Genomic DNA, 20,709 nt, shown 5'->3' on the forward strand with positions numbered 1-20,709 from the left:
CTATAACACCACACCACAGTGCTCAGTGCAATTATGATGGTAAGCAGAACATTTGATTATGTGAGCTATATGGAATTCGAAGCAGTCTTGTAATAATTCTTCTGGAAAACATCAGCCCTTCTGAGGAAATGGCAATAATTCATTTCTCATGGACACAGTAAAATTTAAACAACCCTGCAAACACTAATTTAACTCTTGTTTTATAAATCCTTAAAGTGCAGAAAATCATAATTCATACATATTTCAGTCTTATTCTGCTTGAAAGGAAAGAATGTTCTTTCAGGCCTATACTTCTCCTTTTGTCACATGAAAATATTGTTCATGTCTTCCAGGTAGTTTAATGTTTGAGCATAAATATTTTCTGCAGTAACAGGTTACCTTGTTATGTGGGGTTTTTTGACAGTCTAGTTTAAAAAAACCTGTTCTAACATCTGTCAGTTGTTCATAAGCCTGTTTCTTGCCCAGTCTAGTAAGCCATCTAGCACAGGGACTTCCCACCACTGGGACTCCCCGGAGTCTTACGGTCTCTCTCACAATCATGCCCTATGTTTATAGGAAGTACATTTGCTGTTCGGGTAAAACATGCATATCCATAGCTATGATGTTCAGAATAAAATAGAATCATAGCATCGTTTAGGTTGAAAAAGACCCTTAAAATCATCAAGTCCAACCATAAACCCCCCACTGCCAACTTGGGAGGGACCTACAATGATCATATAGACCAGCTTGTCAGCAGATGCAACTTGCTCTTTACTGCATGGTTTATCCTGAAGAAATAATTTGATCTTAACTGGATTTCTTGCTTGTAGGTCCGTGTGGATTGTAGCTTGCCAGTCATGGGAAATACGAATGCTTTACATACCTCACATACAAACCCTCTTAAATCCTACTTAGGTGTGATAATGTTGAACTAGAGATCTCAAAGTCTACCTGCAACCCAACTTTCCCATGTAGCACCAGACTGCTGGGTTAGTACTCCTGAACTGATAAAGCAGCTTTCCTGGTGCTTTGATAACCATGAGGCAGCTTTGCTGGAAGGATAATAACACTATGAATAGGTTACCTCTTCTGCTTTTGTGACTGTGGTTGCTGCCCATCATGTTGATATGGTTTACCCGAAAGCTGTGGTTATCTGCGCATAAAGAAGTGAGACAATGACAATTTCCAAGTTCTTGTACAATGGCTATAGTACCTAATGTTCAAATAGTGCTAGTTTGTTTAGTTGGAAATTTGTTTATTCTCTCTGTAATACCAATGAATTCCCTCACGTGGCGTTCACATTCCTGTGTGTCACTGCCTTATCTTTTCATCAGGGACCAACCTGAGCTTCACAAAATATATTTTTTGTTTTTGCCTCACAGTAATGTCATTGTTTTGCAAAAGTACATCCCCTGAGGTGCTCTGTGCTTCATCAGCACAGAGGTACTGGGATAAAAAAAGTTCTGGCAAATCAGCTTACACTGGCCCGAGTATGTATATGACTTCACACTCAGGCCATTTTCCAGTGTCCTGTTTTCTTCATCACAGCCGGAAGTCTCTTCTTTGCTTGTATCCTTTGCCTCCTACCTACAGATCTATTCATAGAAATGCTTTCATTGTAGTTTCATTCTTTCTGCATGCTAGAGGGTAAATTATCTCCACGTCTGTTCCACATATAATCACATTTAGACACAAACTTACTTATTAGCAGTGTACATGACTGCTGCTCTTACACAGCTACCGCAGATCCTCTGAGCATTCACATTTCAGCTCTTACATTTTTCAGCCTGTTTATTAATCTAGAATGAACTTCTTAATCCTTAATTTTTTATGACTTGCGGTTTGTCTTTTTGCATGGTTAGGAAGGCGATCTCATATTTCTTCAGGTTTCTGATTACAGTTTTAGTAACAGATACCTTTTACAGGATGAAAAAGCTTTCGGAGAGCTCTGAGCATTTTAGATCTCTGTGGTCTGATGTTGTCAAATCAAAGCACAGCTTTTACCTGGCTAACAGTGGGGTTACTCCTATTCTTTTTTTATTCAGCTTTGCAATTTTCTCATTAAAGATATGCAGGTGCAAAAGACAACCATTCCCTCAACCTTTTTTCACTCAGCTGACTTACACTAGGGATCCAATCTGCCAGGCTGGTTTATGTTCTTTTTGACTTGGTTTGTTTGCTTAGCAGCTTTCCTGGTTTACACTGTCATGTCCAGCCAGCTCACTAAGGGTCCCTCGCGCAGGACTCAAGAACAAGAGGCGTGCACTCCTATGGAGCATCAGCTTGGTTCTGCGTGTCTTCTTTTTCCATTTCTCTACTTTTCTGCTTGTCTGTCACTGAGCACATCCTCAACTTCTCATATTCCCGAGGATGACTCTCTAAACAGGGATACTATCTACTGTAGTATTCATCTGTGGTAGGCAGTTTCTAGCCCAAGAACTACACCACTGAGATAAAATTGGTTACGCTTTATCTTTCACTAATGCAGAAAATCAAAGAGAGAAACAACCAGCCACCAAGGAGTCTACTGGCGGATCACAAGAGGGGCCAGAAATTCAGAAACAGTTGGAAGGAAACAGAGGAGAGGAGCCTAACGGAGATGCAAAGAAACCTTGGCATGAAATCTGTGCTTCAAACGGGGGTGCTGGAGAAAGTGTAACCACGCCAGACCACAAGCAGAGACAACTGGGGAGGGAAAAGAGGATGGTGGCTGAGTATATCTCCATGACGCCATGAGAGATGCCAGCTGCAGCACAAGGGGAAGCCAGCAACAGATGGATGTGTTCAAGTGGACATGATGGGCAGCAAATGGCAAAGCCACCTAAGCTCCTTCCTGCCAGCTTCTGTCGGCAGCGACCTCCAGTTGGGGGTTTGCATCTGATGCAAATGCACATCTTCCACACAAGCAGAGCACAGGGATGCTGTCAAGGACATGATGACAGTGCACACACATGTGGGTAAGATTTTCACAAGTGTACAGAGCACATTATTCCTCTGCATTTATCTCACCCATCCCTTCCTCCACAAGTAACCTTTCACCTTCCTCATCCTCGTCCCAGCAGCAGTAAGTTCTGGCTCTTGAAGCAGGTCTGTAAAACAACTGATTTGTTACCAAAATTATCAGGCAAATTATTCTGCCAGCCCTTGCATATAATGCATACAAATATTCAAAGCATTAAAGGCACAGACCATGAAGTGCTGTAGGCACCGGCCACCTTTTTGGAGGTCAAAATGTCATTTTGGGGACTATAATGGTAACTGCAGGAGCTAAATTAAGCTTCTGAAAGGGGCACACAAGTCATTAGGAACTGCTTTTCCCCCCTTCACTTCCCTCTTTTCTCAGACTCGAAGGAGCCTGCTTCTTGTTTCTTCAGACAAGCCACCCACTCACAGGATATTCAACCAGATTCCCATTGTGCGCTCTTGGCAGCCTGGTGTTCACTGCAGTGGCTGACTTGACCCACCAGCTTGTCTCATCACAGCATCCACAACACAAGCCAGGCTTCAGTTCCTGGGTTATTTCTGCAACAGCAGAGAAGTGAGCTGAGTCCTGCCTTTCCGGGGCTGCTTGTCCAACTCTTGCACCATGTGAGCTGACCAAGTGCTTGCAGGCAGTGCAGGTGTCCAGGCACAGAACTTGCCTGGCAGTGCATGTTGTGTGCTGTGTGCTCTGGATGGGATGCTTATATAAAGGGATGGTATTTTAAACAAGTAATTTTTCAGACTGCAGGCAGCATCTTTTGATCATGAGGCAGACACCACATGATTTTCTGAAAAGACCACAGAGCCTTGCTGGCAGGTTTGATGGAGAAGCGGAAGCACGCATGACTGGAAAGTCTCCATTATCATATGGCCAGTGTTCACTGGCAGCTTTCAAGCAGAACCACGAGCACTGGATGGTGGGACATGTATTTAAGTGCATAGCTCAGATGATAGAGAATTAAGTCTAATAATAACCACATGAGGAAGGGCCAGCTTTGCTCGAACTCTCAGCTATCCAGGAGTTCTGGCTCCTGTGCAGGCTGGCACACAAACAAGATGTGCTTCAGGACTCAGGAAAAAAATAAGATCCTCTGGAAGCAATTCCAGAATGCTGCAGTTGTGTGGCTTATCAGCATCAATCATAATAGCATCCAGCATGTAATAATCACCCCTCTCCTTGCAAAAAACCACCCAAACCCCCCAACTACAGCATAAAATCCATGTGCTGAGGTAAAGACTTGGGGAGAAAAATCAAGGAGTGAGCTAAACCCCTCCACAAAAGCCTTGTGGCACTATTGGCACTGCACTGGTGAGAGCTCCCACAGCAATTGCTTCAAACATCATGAAGGAAAGCAGAGGATGGATGCAGGTAAGAGGAAACTACCATGTTAGGAGTAGATTAAGGTGGAAGATTGCACCTCGTTAAATGTAACTGTGCTGTTCAGGTTCACATTCAAACTACCAGTATGGTGAATAGTCATGTCATGTTTGTTTTCAGATCAGACTCTAATTTATCCATCCTTTTTCTCTTTTGGGTATTCATCTCATCTTGTTTAGGTAAATAGACTTCCTGATTTATTAAAAGTCATTATTTCCAAGCCAGTCCCGCAATTACCTTCAGCACCTCAGAAATGTCTTACACTTTTGCAAAGTTCTAACTTTAATTTCACCACCTTACATTTATTTGAGCTTTCTGAAACACTACAGTCTTTTAAATCTGCATACCCTAAACCCCACAGAATTACTCTTGCAAACAGATGCTGGAGATCCCAGAACCAGCTGCAAGTCCTTGGTGGCTCGAGTCTGAGGATGAGGTATTCTCAGAAAAGAATCATGCTTTATATGGGATCAGCAAATCTGGGCTATATATCTAGGAGAAGCTTAACTCCTTCCTTTGATACTGCTTCTCACTGTTATAGTAACAAGCAAATCAGATAAAGTTAACAACAAATGAAAAAGCAGGACTGGCCTTTAGCCATGGAACTGCTCCACCTGCTCAGAGACCAGCCAAGCTGTCAGTGCTCCAGATGGATAGCTGGATATTAAAATTTAGCATCACTTCATTTCTATTTCACTAAATGAGAAAATGGTTATTGCCTGATCCTGATTATAGCAAAAGAACAGAAATGTCAGTAGAGAAGGACTGGGTTACCAGAATTTAATTTCACTGAAATGGCTGGACTTGAATGGCACTCAGGTTGGATAGAGAAACTGTGATGGGTAGGGAGAAACAGAGCTTTCCTCCCCTGTTATGCAGCAAATATAGATGAGGTGTTTACTGCACAGCACAGACTCTTGTGGATCTAGGCATTTCAGTTCAGGAATCATTTTGAATTTAAACCATGGCTTCCATTTTAACTGGATTTTTGACCATTTAATGAAGGCTTAGAAATGCGCTGTGCTGGCAGATGGGGCAGAAACACGAGTCTGAGGCCTGTGTTGGGCTACTGACCTCATCAATCCAGCTTTAAAAATGCATCTCATTGTTGAGACTGGGTATCAACAAGAGCTAAATGTAGCAGTATTTATAGAACCATAGAATAGTTTGGGTTGGAAGGGACCTTTAAAGACCATCTAGTTCCAACCCCCTGCCATGGGGAGGGACACCTTCCACTAGACCAGGTTGCTCCAAGCCCTGTCCAACCTGGTCTTGAACACTGCCAGGGATGGGGCATCCACAGCTCCTCTGGGCAACCTGTGCCAGAGCCTCAGCACCCTCACCATAAAGAACCATTCTTCCTTATATCTAATCTACTTGATAACTGACTTTGTGGTTTTGGTGGTAACATTAGTCATGTAGTCAAGACTGAGCATGTGGGGAGTATGATGACACCTTTGGTGTACACACCAGGCTGAGCAGCTGCATTGTCTCCTTGTGCACTATTTGTGCACTTCTGCTCTGTACTACCACACACTGCATTTAGAATGGTCACTGCTAAAGCTGAAGCTTTGTGTTCCGGGTGATCAGAACACACAGTGAAAACAGTGATAACTGGTCCCTCCCCCATACAAGGGGAAAGGCTCCTGTTCCTCCTGAAAACTTGCATTTAACAAACAGGTTTAGTTCCCTTCAAGCTGAGAAGGAGCTGAGCATGACTTCAAGTGAAGGAACTGAACTGCTGGATGCTGTGCCACAGAAGATGACCTCAAGTGAAGGAACTGAGCCACTGGACCCTGTGCCAGTGTGGAATGTGCAGAATGACCTGGAAGAAGTGGCAAGTAACTGTTGTAGTGATTCCCTACTGCACAGGACAGAGGCACCCATCTGCCAAGCACTTGTCTAGAGAGGTTTGTGGTCTGCTGGGGGCTCAAATTAGACATGTTATGTAAAGACTACCAAGGCTTGTCCACACATCCCACTATTACCTTCTGCTGATCTTTCATGTGGGCACCATTGATACTGAGGATAACCTGGGAACTATCAAATGGGATTTCACCTCTGGGGATGGTGGTCAAGGGCCTGAGGGCCAAGGTAATTTTCTCCTCGATCCTTCCAGTTAGGGTAAAGCGACAAAAGGAGGAGTAGACAGAGTCACCAAGTAAACAACAGGTTGTGCTGCTGGTGTTCGCAACAGGGTTTTGGTTTCTATAACCATGGGAACTTCTTCACTGTGAGGGTGACTGAGCATTGGAATAGGCTGCCCAGAGAGGTTGTGGAGTCTCGTTCCCTGGAGATACTCAAGAGCCGTCTGGACAGAATCCTGAGCAATGTGCTCTACGTGACCCTGCTTGAGCAGGGAGGTTGGACTAGATGACCCTGGATGGTCTCTTCCAACCTCAGCCATTTTATGATTCTGTGATAATTACCAGCAGGATGGTAGCCAGATATCTCCCATATGGGCTGAGCTGGGAATGACACCAGAACAAATTCACAGACAGGCTTTGAAGCCTTCCTGGGGGCTTCAGCTTACATTTCAACAAACTTCATAACATCTTCATGTGGTTTTTTCATGCAAACCATGGGAGAATCTTTACACACAGGAGAAGCATACGAAAAGTGGTGTAAAATGTACCCAACACAATTAGTTCATGTCAAAATCTCATCTCGTGCAGGGTTTACCATGATAGTCTCTGTCCTAGAGACCACAAACACATAAACACAGGTGATTATGTTGTTCTCTGGTTAAGACAAATGAGATTGATGAAGAAAGACTTAATTGTAACCTACATTTCCACAATGGAATGGAGGACATTTTCAAGCAAAAAGGGTGGTTTTTCTTCTTTTAGCAACAATATCACCAGAGAAAGGAATTATTTGCTTGGAAATTACGGAAAAAACACAGTTGATTCGTGAAAACAAGTGTCCTCCTGTCAGGTGAATGTCATTCTTGACTGACTCCACCACTTACTGCCGACTCCTTTCCTTCTCACAAGATGTCAAGAATTAATGAGACAGAAGTAGAAATAAGGGAGAAGGTAAAAGCCTAACCCACCCTTTGTGTTTTATAGGTTTACAGTTTATAGGTGTAATTTTAAATATCAATATGAGGACAGAGATTATTTAAACCCCTCAACTATCACAATCACAGGCTCTGAAAAATTTTGAATGCCTGATAGATACAGAAAAGTTTCTTGCTGCTAAACCACAGACCAGCTATAACCTAGGGCCACATTTAAGGGTAAAGCAATTAAGACACAAATGAAATTCTCCTTCATAATGACACTGAAAACAAAGCATATGTGTGATATGAACACGCATCACGCTATCTGTGGCTCTGCATAACATATTTTTGAATGAAATAAATTATTAAAAAATTAATGTACCTTCATTACTTATTCTTCAGCTGCTCTGCATCCCTTCTTGTAATTAAGAACACTGGCTAGACTAAACACTGTGATTAAAATAGTGCACCAACTGTGCTCTTAAAGAATACCTAATTTTTTGCAGTGCTGACTCTTTTTTATTCAATAGTGACACTTAAGAGATATTATGTCACTACTGAATAAGTTCATTACAGTTTCTTTTCTACCACATCTTTTTAACTTGAATTGCAAACAACAACATGCTATTTGAGACCCTGGATCTATTGATCAGAATAGATTTTTGGCACACCCTTTGTATAAAGAAATGCTAAAGTTATGTGCTTTTTAACATTCTTGAATGACAGTGCTATTGATGAAACAAAGCTTGTAAGGCAAACACAAGCAACTCTGGGCCTCTGTGCTTAACAGGTTAACTTTCAGCTTAAATCATGCAGAGCGTATAACACAGGTCTCTGAAAAAAAAAATGCACTTACCTGGTATGTAAACAGCACTTCACTTGGTGATTTACCCAGTTTTCCATTGATGTTAACTTCAATTTGACCTTGCTTTGGTTCATTCATTGGTCCGACTTGACATACAATCCTAGCGAGAAAGAATGTAAGTTTATCTGCTAGAAGTAACAGCTGCAATACCAATGTAATGTGTGTGACCTACCACATGTACTTCCAGCAAAACCATTAACTTTGCCTCATCCTACACAAGGTACTTGAATGCTGCCTCACATTCCCAGCAAAAACACCCAAGAATAGTTTAATCTTCTACCTAAAGGTATGTAAAATTGAAACCTGAGCAGTGTACACAACAACTACTTTAGCAATCTGTTAGTAGAGGCCCCTTCTACAGAAGACTCAAGTTCAGCCCACAAGTCAAACACACCAACCTTACACAAAGGTTTCACTGGACCTTGTGATGCTGAAAAAACCCCAAAGAACTCCCTTGCTGTAAGCATCAGATTGTCAGCTATCTTATAACTCTGTGTGTCTTAACTCCTGATACTTTGTTGTGCATCCTGCTGTCTTTCATCTTCAAACTACTGTATTTTCACAACTGTGATCAAATTCCCTTGCTGCTCTACGGGAATAAATCGTCAGATAACCCACACAAAATCAGAGGTCAAAGAGCACTGGCCAAGAAAACACTGCCTTAACTAACACTGCTGCAGAACGATAGCTAGGATGTTCACATTTTTATTTCAAACAGGTGATCCACAGAATACAAATATGCAACTGCAATAAGGATTTGACATACTTGGAAAGTGGGAAAAATGCTTAATGGAGAGCTGATAATACAGTTAAATAAGGAGGTATATAAGTTTGCAGTCTGTGCAGGCAGACAGTTTCATATAGGACACACCCTGAGGATCACTGCTCATTCCCATTGCTTTTTCCCCTGCAGGATTATTGTTGTTCTTCTTTAAGTAGTGCACACTACTTAAAAAAGAAAAACTCAAATAGAAAAAACAAAACAAAACAAACCCACCAACAACCCTAAATTACTGGGTATAATGTACTTAAATCAGGACTTGTAATAAAAGGATTGTAAAGTCCCTCTGCAGATCACTCCAGACTTTTCTGCCTGGGTACTGGCAAATGGACAAAATTCTTTAAATTCTTGCATGTCCTGGCATGTGTACGGCTGCCTGAGTCTGTTCCTCATCATCTCTCTACTGTATTCTTGGAAGTTGTATCTTCTTGTCAGGCAGAAACAGGAAATGGTGCCTTTGGAGGAATTTCTACCATATGTCAAGCTAGGGAAAGCAGTCGGGGGCCAGGGCCGGGAGGTGTGTGGGGGAAACGTCGTAGCGTGGCTAGCAGGGATTTTAGTTGAGAAAATTCCCTCCCCTCCTCAGCATTGACTTGGCCTCCCTTCCCCCACATTACAAATGGAAAACTACAAAGAATGAGAACATGACTTCTCAAAGGCCAACAATTAAGTCATCGCAGAGCCAGAAAGCAGTCTAAAGTGCCTTAAATCTCACTGTTTTCCTGCCCTCGGGAGCAACTGTCTCCTAAAAATTACTAGCTTTTTACTGCAGAAGGATAGGGGAGCAAGTCTAGGCACTTATTAATTGTGCTTAAAATTCAATTAAATAAAAGAAGGTAATAATAAAATAAAAAAATGTAGGAAGATAAAGAAAGAAAATCATAGATACCTATTAGGGTATTTTGAGTAAGTTCTTTTTCAAGGCTTCCCTAATGGAGAACATCCTTCAAATCCCCCTAATTTGTTGATAAATGACATTATGCAAGTTGCATTTGTTCGCACCCATTACTACTCTGGCAGAGCATAGGAAACCAGTAACGTTGCTATGATACAAGGAACCAGTCATCTCACTTCTGGCTCCTTTCCATGTATTTAAAAATATCAAAAAGCTTTAGAAAAAGCCAAGAGGCTGGGGAAATTCTTGTGAGGCTATGCTGCAATTCAGTGCAGCTTTTGCAAACACTGAAAATAGGGAATTGGAAAAGATGACTATAAAAGAGTTGGGAATTTTGTAGATGGTGATGTAGATGTAAACACACAAGTGACGGCAATGGATTTGGGAAGCAGGAAGAGATAAACAATTATATTCACATTCTTAAGTCCTAGGGGCCTGGGAAGCTTCTAAATGCCCCATCCATAAACTGACTAAAGCTAAATATATAAGAACTAAAAAAAAACCACTTAAACACCTTCAAAATCCGTTTCAAAATATGCCACAGAAACAGCAAAAAGTTACTGGAGTACACTTTAAATTAATTGGAGAGAAAGAAAGACAAGGTTTCAATTGCAGATCTAAATATCAAAAGTGAATGAACGATCACACTGCTTAAAATGTGCTTAATATTACTGTATATTAATATTACTACTGAACCTTCATGCTATGTTTTTTATTAGCTAATATCAAAAGGGTATTTCCCTCTTGAAAATAGATGCTTGAGATAATCTGTAGTAAACATTTAGAAGAATTTAGGCATTTCGTTTTAATTTCTGGCGCTGCTTAAGAGTGTGACAGGTTATCTGCAAAGCACCTACCAACCTGCTTGGGCCATTTAACATCCATGGGCTTGTTGGCTCTGGGATAAAATTCAGCCATCTAAGGCTAAAGCTAACCTAAAGCCAGGCTCCCTCCCTGCCCCCAGGAAAGAAGCTTTGCAGCTGAACTAAACCAGAAACATTTAAACTTCCTCTTGTTTTGCCTACTTCCCCATGCTTGGCTGCACTGTGATTCAGATTTACCAAAGATTTTAATGACTAGATGCACACCTACAATGCCTTTAATTAAGAACAAATAAATAGTCTTGAGATAGCTGCAGTTATAGTTTATGAACGCTTTTCAAATGAATAAGGGAAAAAATTTAGTCAATCAGAAGCAGGATGGCAGTACACTACTGTAAATTTGCTTCTGTATTAGCATCTATAACTATTTTAAATAAAGATTGAAATGTCACTATGAAATATTGCAGGTACATCACTCTAGTTGTTTCTTCTATTGATAACCTTTTATAATCACAGGAAGATCATCTTTGAAAATGCATAGAGGTTTCTTTTTTCTTCTAAAACCTTGTGAAAAGTATCCAGCAATTACCTTGTGGAGACAGAGTAGAACTCCTCTTTGAAAAGACATTCCTTGTCTGCCACCGTTATATCTTTTACATCTTCTGCTGTTATTCCCAGATTAGATCCCATTATGGTCAAAAGAATTCCACCACTTAGTGGTCCAGTTTTTGGTTCAATCTGTGTTTGCATAAGGAAATGTTAAAAAAAACCCCAAAATTAAATACTTCACTGACCATGTTGCTCTTCCATCTTATTTAAAGCTACTTTAACTTAACACATTTCAAAGGATGTTTCTTGTAGGACCCATACAATAAACATGCTATTTAACTTTTTAATGTTAATTAAGCACCTGTTAGATTAGAACCAGTATCAGCAGCAGCAGATTTTGTGTCTCCTGTGGCACACAGTTATATACAAAACTCTTGCTTGGTGTTTACTCTGTTTTAAGTTTGCATCCTCCAGTAATGCACTGTGATTTTGAAAAGCAAATGGATTAGGCTCCTCTTGTAATGATCCCGTGGAGCTTTTCCAGTATTTTCTTGCCATGATTTTCTCCCTTTAGGTTCACATCAGAACAGTGCACCTAACACACAGTGCTGCCCCACATAGTGTCTTCAAAAGTTCCTCTAGTACCCTGATCTTCCTTATTGCATCAAATGGGAGGATGCTGCAGTACATAGGCTGGTGCTAATTAAATAACTTGTAATTAAAAAGAGGACTGAGGAAATCCTGCAGTTGCAGTGGACTTCTCCACTGCATATAAATCCACTGCAGTGGACTTCTCCACTGCAAATGGACTTCTTCCTGGACTTCTTGCAGGTTGGAATATGGCCCAAACAGGCACTTTAATGCTGAATATTTGTCGGGAGATTAACCTGCTTTCCTGTGTAATATTTGCAGCACCTCCAGCAAGACCTTTTCAGGTCTTCAGCTTTGGAGGGCTGCAAGTTAACCATCAAGGATGGTATCAAGAAGGATGCAGAGCCTCAAATGCAGTAAATGGAAGCCAAAGAAATACAGCTTCTGAAAGTCTGGATTTTAATGTCTACTCCATCAAAATCTTAGCTTCTTAAATCTAAGCACATCTGAGCACAGTGACATGGCTGCTGCTGCCCGGCTCCATGATCACTTGCTTTGTTTTCCTGCTGGTCCAACTTCCTGAAACTTCTGCCTGTTGGCCATGCCTTTGCACTCAACTATAAATAAACTAGCTGAAAAATGACTCAATGGCTTGTGTAGATGTTTCCAAATATTTGTTCAAATCTGAGGCTAATGAAAGCTTTGAAAAAAATATTTTAGTATTTAATCCATAACCATGTACAAACAGTACCCCAGGTGAAAACATTTGCATTTTTTCTTTGTTTTCCTTTTCCTTCCCACTCAAATAATCTTTATCTGAGCCCAGGTACCACACGAGTATCCTTCTCCACACTTCCTGTTGAGATTTTAGGTTGTTTGCCTGCTTTGGCAGACCTCAACTGTTTACCTACCATTTCTTCTTAGACACATCATTATGGCCAACCTCCTCCAGCACGCTGCTGGTCTGCCTGTACCCAGACTGCAGCCCTAACTGTGCAGCCTCAGGAGATTCAGCATCTCTACCAGTCTGAGCCACAGGTTTCAGAATTAAACAGTTCTTATTGAGTGAAACATCCCTGTTACAACTCTCAACCTCCGCCATACTCAGTGTCTGTGATAGCCTGGGGTATGTTCTCATCAAACAGTGTGTCTGAAGTTCAGAGTACTGATACCACTGTTGCAGCAATTTAGATTTGCTCAGTGGAAGTACATGTCATGCTTTCCTTGCCAATTATGCCTTTGCTTGTTGCTGGGAAGGACAAGAATTTATTACTTCTTGCTTAGGCTACTGGTTCACCAATGTGGACAACACCCTTCCCTCACCCTGAGTGAGTGCTCCAATCACAGAGTAAGGGGTGCTCATTTGGTCTCACTGACTCCTTACATTCAACTTCTACAGCTTTGGGTTTGATTCTGGTGTGGACTGAAAAATATCAGTGACACCTGGAAAACACTTCGTGAGGCAGAAACAACCTGCTCCCTTATTAAACACTATTTAAAAGTCGTGTTTGAAGCCTGTTAATGAGCCTGCTAAGTAGTTCCAGCAGCAGAGAACCTCTCTTACACACTTATTTTAGGTAGAAAGGACTTCAGGAGAGAAAAAAAATCCATGCTGATTCCCAAGAATCAAGTGCCACGTTTAAGTGCACACTGCTACCCTGGCTTCTGGCACACTGGAGACAAGGCTTGAAAAACAAGGAGTCTCAAAGACTCCATTCAGTCTCTTATTCTGAGTCTTTACAAATCTCTCTCACACATCACTACTGGCATTATTCTCTTGCAGCTATTGCAGAGGCTTACTTAAGACCCTAAGAAAAACCCCTGCCTTTCAGTATGAGCTTGCTTGGATGCTTTCCTCTGAAAAATAATACACTGGTAGGGAGAGAAAAAAGCAATCTTACGCGAGTGATTTCTGGATGAGGACACGTGTCAGTGGGAGGAGCGTGACAGAGTTTTTCATACACGCACTTGCCGGGCTTGCTATCTTCTTCACACCAGACACACTTATAGTCGCGATGGGCCGCGAGGCATAAGCTGCAGTCGCTTCGTCCGTAAGAGCAGTTGTACAGAGTCACTGAAATATGAGCGGTAAATGCACTTAGACATTTTCCTCTGGTTTAAGGATATTCAGTGTGTTATATAAAGGAAAACTAATCTTATGTACAAAGTTCAGTGGAGCTATGTGAAGAATATGCACACTCTGTACTTAACCCATGAATGATGCTGAGAGAAACTGTATTTTTCCTTATATGGAAGACCTGAAATCTATCCATGTGCAGAGGTATGAGTAAATTATCAAGTAAAACCCAAATACATTTTTGTTACTCAGGCACTGCCAAAACACTTAAGTATAAAGCCCTTTCTTTGACTATCCTCAATGAAACTGCCTATACAACTGTTCAAAGACTGGTTCAAACAAATAGGTCCTCCTGGTGTACCAGGAGTCAGATGTAGAAGGGTATAAACTGTGCATGGGTGTCATAGGGACAGACATCAGCTGGCATGGGACCTCTGCCAGTCACTTATTTAAAGGAAGAGAGCTGCCTTTGTGGGCTGTTTCCAGGACATTTGGGCCTTTCCAGAATCTTCACTAAAGCCTGAACTGAATAGAAAGTTAACACTTAATGAAGTGTTATCCTTTCTTCAAGTTAATACCTCTTCATTTCTCCATTTGCCTCTATTTTCTTCCTTTTGTTTTCCCTTTTGTCTTGAATTGCCATCCTGATGTACACATTATTCCTTCTGCAGCAGGGTTTAATTCTAGGTTTTTTGAGTTAAGAAATCAGGCCTGACAGTCCTACTGATGAATCATGCACCAACTGTCCCAGACACTAAGCTTGTTTTGGCCCCCATCAATCTCTAGCATGATGCACAGTCACTGAACAAAATTAATCTGCCTAAATAGATGCAAAGCTGAGACATAGCTGGGTGGCTTGGCACCATACGGAAAGCCTGGGCTTGCAAGAAAACATTTGGAGATGCATTTGAGAGCTAACCCAGAAGAAAACAGACTGAAAAGATGCTGCCCATTTCTCTAGGGGAAGCATGCAAGTTGCACAGATTACCCAGCGTGTGAGTGCTGTGCTCCTCTGGGAAGGCGAGCTGATTATTGTAAAGAGGGAAACTTCTTGCTCCCTCCTTTTCTGTTCCTTCCCTTCACACCTGCTTCTCTTCACTCTTTACCCTCTTTTTTTCCCTGGCCATACAGCCTCTCTCACTCTGCCAGTGAGGCTCTGGCACTTGTTGAGTCTCCCTGTAAATCAACTTAACTTACCAGAACAGCAGAAAACTATCCAGGTTTCCTCCTGTGCTCTTTCAAGAGTTAAATGTGCTCACAGATGGGAGTGGGAAGTGCAAGAGAGAGACTCAACATCTCCCCTTTCCAGTAGTGATGAGCTGGTTTATGTGCTCATTAAGTCTCAATAAACGGTACCCTTACTGACATTGGGTTTTTCTCAAAGGAGATTCATCCTTAAATATGCAGGAAGCAAAGCAAAATAAACAGATGTGGGCAAAAGAGACTAGGATAAATCCCTTTGAGATTGCATATGGTAAAGGCCATCAAAAATGCCTATTTAAAGAAAGCTTTTGTTCTCAGAGGAGTAGGACTCTAGGGACGATACCGGAGAAACCACCCTCCAGTCACTAACATTTTGATGCACTTGGTATCTTCCTAGATAGCAGCAGCAGCTTTTAAAATCTAATTCCAAGAGGCTACCATGTCAGATTTCTACTGAAATGAAAAAGTAAAATGAGAATGCTGCTTTTCCATTATTTTTTAGCAGTGCCCTAATTTCCCTGGTAGGCATGAACAGTATTACAGATGCCCCAAACTTGGCTACAGTCTCTCTGACAGTTGCATGAGAGTACATAACCTCGTAAGAACAGTTTTCCTCTGAATGTTGCATATTTAAAAACCTCAGAATTCAGTTTCACAGCAAGTCTTTAATAAAATAACATGTTTGTATTCTTTTGTTTACACTGAATGCCATGATGAAGCCCGATTTTAACCCTTCTTGCATTTAATCAGCATATCTACTTGGTTTCAGATAGCTTTACCAGAAAAAACTCAGCTAACACATCACTGGAGGTATATGTGAAATTGAGGGACTCTGGTATTTGTAACAATAAATCAATGAGAAAGAGCATCCATTTGATTCAACCCCTATCTTGAGTTCTCAAGGAATCGATGAGCACAAAGCAGGAGGAGCATCATTTGCTTCCTATACTGAGCACATCGATATGGAAGTCACTGAGCAATAAACGTAACCCAAGCAATGTTTTCAACAGTTTGTGTGTTAACTCTTCACTTTGTATATTGGATGTGAACACAGTGCTGGGGCAAAGCCCTCGCATCTATGCTGCAAATTGCTTTTGAAGGAACCAGATTGCTTTCTTAATCCAGAACTCTGAAAGGTTGCTATTGAACAGGAACTTGAACAGGTAACGTTGTTAAGCAAATTTTCCCTTTGCCGTCCTAAGCCCTCATTTCCTACCCACACTGCCCCATGACCTCCTGGTATGGCATGGGAACATGCTTGCTGGATTACTTTGTTATCCTTCATCAGCTGGACAGGGATTTTAATCCCACCCCTCAGTAAACAATGTCAGCACTGTAACATCTTGATGTCCCTCACATCCAGTTGCATAAATGTAATGGAGAAAGCTATGGCCTTAAAGCATTAAACACCCCCCCACTCCCATTTCACTGATCAGCTCATTAAACGTACCAGCAGCAAGCCACTCATTAGATTCAGACTCTTATCCATCACCTTGAGATACCAGCTGTGAAATCATTGATAAAAAGGACAAAGGATGAAAAGGATATATTGGATTTCATACTGTTCAGAATCCCTGATGGCGTGAGATGTAAAAATGCTATCGTAACTTAGTATTCACTAAGTGTAAAAAGAAAGGGTTCTTTCACTGGCAGGTTCAAAGGTGCTTCTCAGCAGCAATCATATACCCAAAGCCAATTCTTTTCAAGATGTATAAAACCACACTCTGGATTTCATATGGCAAGGAAATTTAAAAGCAGGAGATAATTTGGATTTAAAAAATACCTTTTATACCAAAAAGAGATATTTGCTGACAATTTTTCAATTTCCCTCTTGCAAGGGTTTTATGCTTCAATTTGAATGATAACATTTCTTTAATAATTCAGCTACTGCTTTTTTTTTCAGTATTTTTCCCAGTCTTGGAAAAAAGATGTTGGGAACATTTGGTCAAAATTCTGCAGTTCTAAACACCACAGCCTTTGGAATGGAAATTAAGACAGTGTGAGATTGTAATATGACCTCCCTGTAACATTCATGCCAGGTCCTCTTTTAAGTGTTTTCAACACTGCACACAGAGCCATAGAGAAAATCTTCTAAAAACATACTTCTATGCTGTCAATAAGAAAGGGAATAAATTTAAATATTGTACAGATGGAAAAATATGTCCTGAAGATTTAATCTGCAGGGGAAATTACTTGGGGACAGTGTTAGTTTCCCTGATGTTGGTTCATCACACAAGTAACAAGTGTGTTGCCTTCCAGTTTTTGCAATATTATGCCCTAAATTTCAGTTCAAAGGAATGTAAGGTAGGTCCCAGCTTCTAGGTACTGCTCCACTGATTTTGATGGAGCTTCCTTATCTTAGCTCAGGACTAGGCTCACACACATAATTGCTTCATCATTGTACGTTGAAAGAAATAAATAAATGTATATTTACAAAGGACTTTATAGAGGAGACCAAGTCTTTGTGCTATAAACCACTTATTATACTTTTTTTTGCCATAGAAATGAATGAATAAAGTCTTGAGCTGAAAGCACACTGAATGTTTTCGTGTATTGCTGATTGCTAGCAGACATAAAGACTGCAGAACTTGTCTGAGCTGAGACACAGCTGAAAGTTGAGATTTCAGGTGATGTTCATATGAACAGCAGTGAGAAGGATCCCCTTTCTGCTGTTGGAGAGGAAAAGTTCATTGGGGAATGGAAATGGCCATTGAAAAAAAAACCATAAATAATCATGCTGCTTAAGTACATTGGAACTGTGAAGCTTTGCTTTTAAGTTGCTCTTCAGAGCACAGCAAACTTGCGAATCACAGAATCATAGAATAGTTTGAATTGGAAGGGATCTTCAAAGGTCACCAAGCCTAAACCCTCTGCAGTAAGCAGGGGCATCTTCAACTAGATCAGGTTGCTCAGAACCCCATCCAACTGGACCTTGAATGTTTCCAGGGATAGCGCATCTACCACCTCTCTGGGCAACCTGTTTCTGTGTTTCATTGTAAAAAGTTCTTGCTTATATCTAGTCTAAATCTCCCCTCTTCTACTTTAAAACCATTACCCCTTGACCTATTGCAACAGGCCTTGCTAAAAAGTTTGTCCCCCATCATTCTTATAAGCCCCTTTTAGGTATTGAAAGGCTGCAATAAGGTTTCTCCACAGCCTTCTTTCCTTCAGGCTGAAAATCCCCAACTCTCTCTTCCTGTCTTCACAGGAGAGGTGTTCCAGCCTTATCATCATCTTTGTGGCCCTCCTCTGGACCTGCTGCAACAGGTCCATGTCTTACTTAGGACTCCACTGCTGAACTCCACGTGGGTTCTCACAAGAGCAGAGTAGAGGGGCAGAATCACCTCCCTCAACCTGCTGGTCAGGCTTCTTTTGATGCAGCCCACCACATGCTGGCTTTCTGGGCTGCAAATGCACACTGCCAGGTCATGCTGAGCTTCTTGTCAACCAACATCCCCAAGTCCTTCTCCTCAGAGCTGCTCTCTATGCATTCTCCTCCAAGTCTGTATTTGTGCTTGGGATTGCCCTAAACCACATCCAGAACCTTGCACTTGGCCTTGTTGAACTTTGTGAGGTTGGCATTGGCCAACATTTCAAGCCTTTCAAGGTCCCTCTGGATGGCATTCCTTCCCTCCAGCTTGGTGTCATCAGCAAACTTGTTGACAACACTGATGTTTAATTAAGGAGTTTAGTCCTAATAACTTTTGAACTGTCAGATTTGTTTCACCCAAACCAGTAAAACCTACAAAGGTAACATTCTTATTCACATTAAGAAGGGATAGATTATTTACTGTAATTAACCTCCTCGTAATCCCATATTCTTACTTACCCATCAGTTTGCTGTCAATCTTGACCTTATCTGTTCTTATGGATAAGTTAAGTTGCAGAGTCTCATTTGCACTGTAGGAGAACTGAGAAAGATGACAAAATAGAGATATTTATACCTTAATTTGGCAAGGTTAACTTCATGTGTTTTCTATGATTCTCAATAATCAATCAGAGCTGTGAAGGTTTTAGAAACTATCCCAAATGTTATGGTCTTTTTTTCATCTAGTCCAAATACATTTATAGAAAAATGATTTAATGAACCTAATCCTTCACAATCAGAATTGTCAAGTACCAAGGGACAGCAATATCTGAATATTCACTTTTCATGAAGTTCATTTACGTTTGGTTATGAGTATCCAAGTAGCAAAGGTACTGTTCAGATTCAGAAAGTATAGCTGCTGATCCTGCTGAGTTCTCCCTTCCCACACCATCTAGTCCCATTACTTCTGTGGACACGGCAGACTCGCACCACATGGAGGGGAAATCTCTTGCATCTTTTGCAGTGCAAGCCCCTCATTATTGCCAAAGCACAAAGTTCACATGCTCCAAGACATGAGCTTCTGCTCATGTTGAAAGACGGCAGCAACAACAACTGGTGGGAAGGGAAAAGAGCAAAGAAAAATACAATGGCTTTATAAAGCAAACGCTTTGTGCTGTGCTCAAATGGTGTATAAATACTATTAGTTTTCAAAACTACTCTGTTAGTAAGCTTGTAAGACATAAAGGTTAAAATCAGCATAACATTTGTGAGACCAACTTTGAGCTTGGTAAATAGACTATTTATTTAAAAATACTATTTCCTTTCTCTGTAGAATAAACCAGAATGAAAGAAAGGTAGTTTTAAGTAGCCAAACAATATACTGTTACCATTCCCATTTTTACAGATGAAAAATAGGAAAGATAATGAGTTTAAGTGTGTAGAGAGAAAGTTCTAAGATCTCAACTTTTATCCTCAATGGTTCCAACAGGTTGTATAAAAAGTGAAGAATAACAGTAATGGTCCAGAATTTCTCCAGAGACAGTTCAATGAATCCATGTGCTGCACAGGTAGAGAAACCAAGGAGAAATATTTGGGTCTTTAAGGGGAGACCCCAGGAAGTCTGAGCTAAAGCTGCTGCCTTTGACTGCTACTGCCAAAGGAGAATCTCCATCAGAGGTGACTTTCTTCTCTGAGAGAAGCCAATATTACCTGTATATTTCTCGACACATGTGGACACTGGACCAGGACTATAAGAACAGAATATATTTGGTAGATTAATCATATTTGTGCATTTACCTCTTTACTCATGAATGAAAATGTTCCTTCATCTGATTCATCAACAGGAGCTTCAAATTCAAACTGGCTGTTTCCAACCACAAATTTTTTATCCTATGGAAGAGAAAAGTTCAGCTTAGACTTCATGTATCATCACCAAACATAATAAAATATCACCAGGCAATATCCTGCTCAGCACTGGAAGTAATAAGACCAAATGGAGAAGGTAAACCAGTTAAAGTCATCTTCTAAAACTGGCAAAACACTGAGCCAGTGCAATCTGCTACTTTGCTGTACTCCTCCAAGGTTCATTAAAGGTGGAAGCACAAAGCAGTACAAATAAAGCAGGACATATCTAGCATTCCATTTTAGGGAGCAATAGAAAAAAGCCAAGAGATGTGAATATTGGATGGCTTCACACATCAGATGTGTTATTAACAGAGCTGTGTGAGTTCTGCCCTTTAAGGTTTTCTCTGTAGGGATCCTGGGCAGAGCAGGAAT

The 20,709-nt window shown here is 41.0% G+C and overlaps 1 protein-coding gene across 1 annotated transcript in view; it reads right to left on the reverse strand.

Moving 5' to 3' along the window:
• PLXNB2 (plexin B2) overlaps window positions 1–20,709 on the reverse strand; it is a gene marked incomplete at its 3' end in the record, with an annotated part of 76,299 nt that overhangs the window by 33,122 nt on the left and 22,468 nt on the right. Inside the window, 5 exon segments of the mRNA XM_010017675.1 lie at window positions 8,200–8,308; window positions 11,295–11,443; window positions 13,747–13,919; window positions 18,955–19,036; window positions 20,230–20,322. Coding sequence (XP_010015977.1) covers window positions 8,200–8,308; window positions 11,295–11,443; window positions 13,747–13,919; window positions 18,955–19,036; window positions 20,230–20,322 — 606 coding nt within the window.

The sequence above is a fragment of the Nestor notabilis genome, unplaced genomic scaffold (genome assembly GCF_000696875.1).
Source record: "Nestor notabilis isolate BGI_N333 unplaced genomic scaffold, ASM69687v1 scaffold7167, whole genome shotgun sequence".
Taxonomy (NCBI): domain Eukaryota; kingdom Metazoa; phylum Chordata; class Aves; order Psittaciformes; family Psittacidae; genus Nestor; species Nestor notabilis.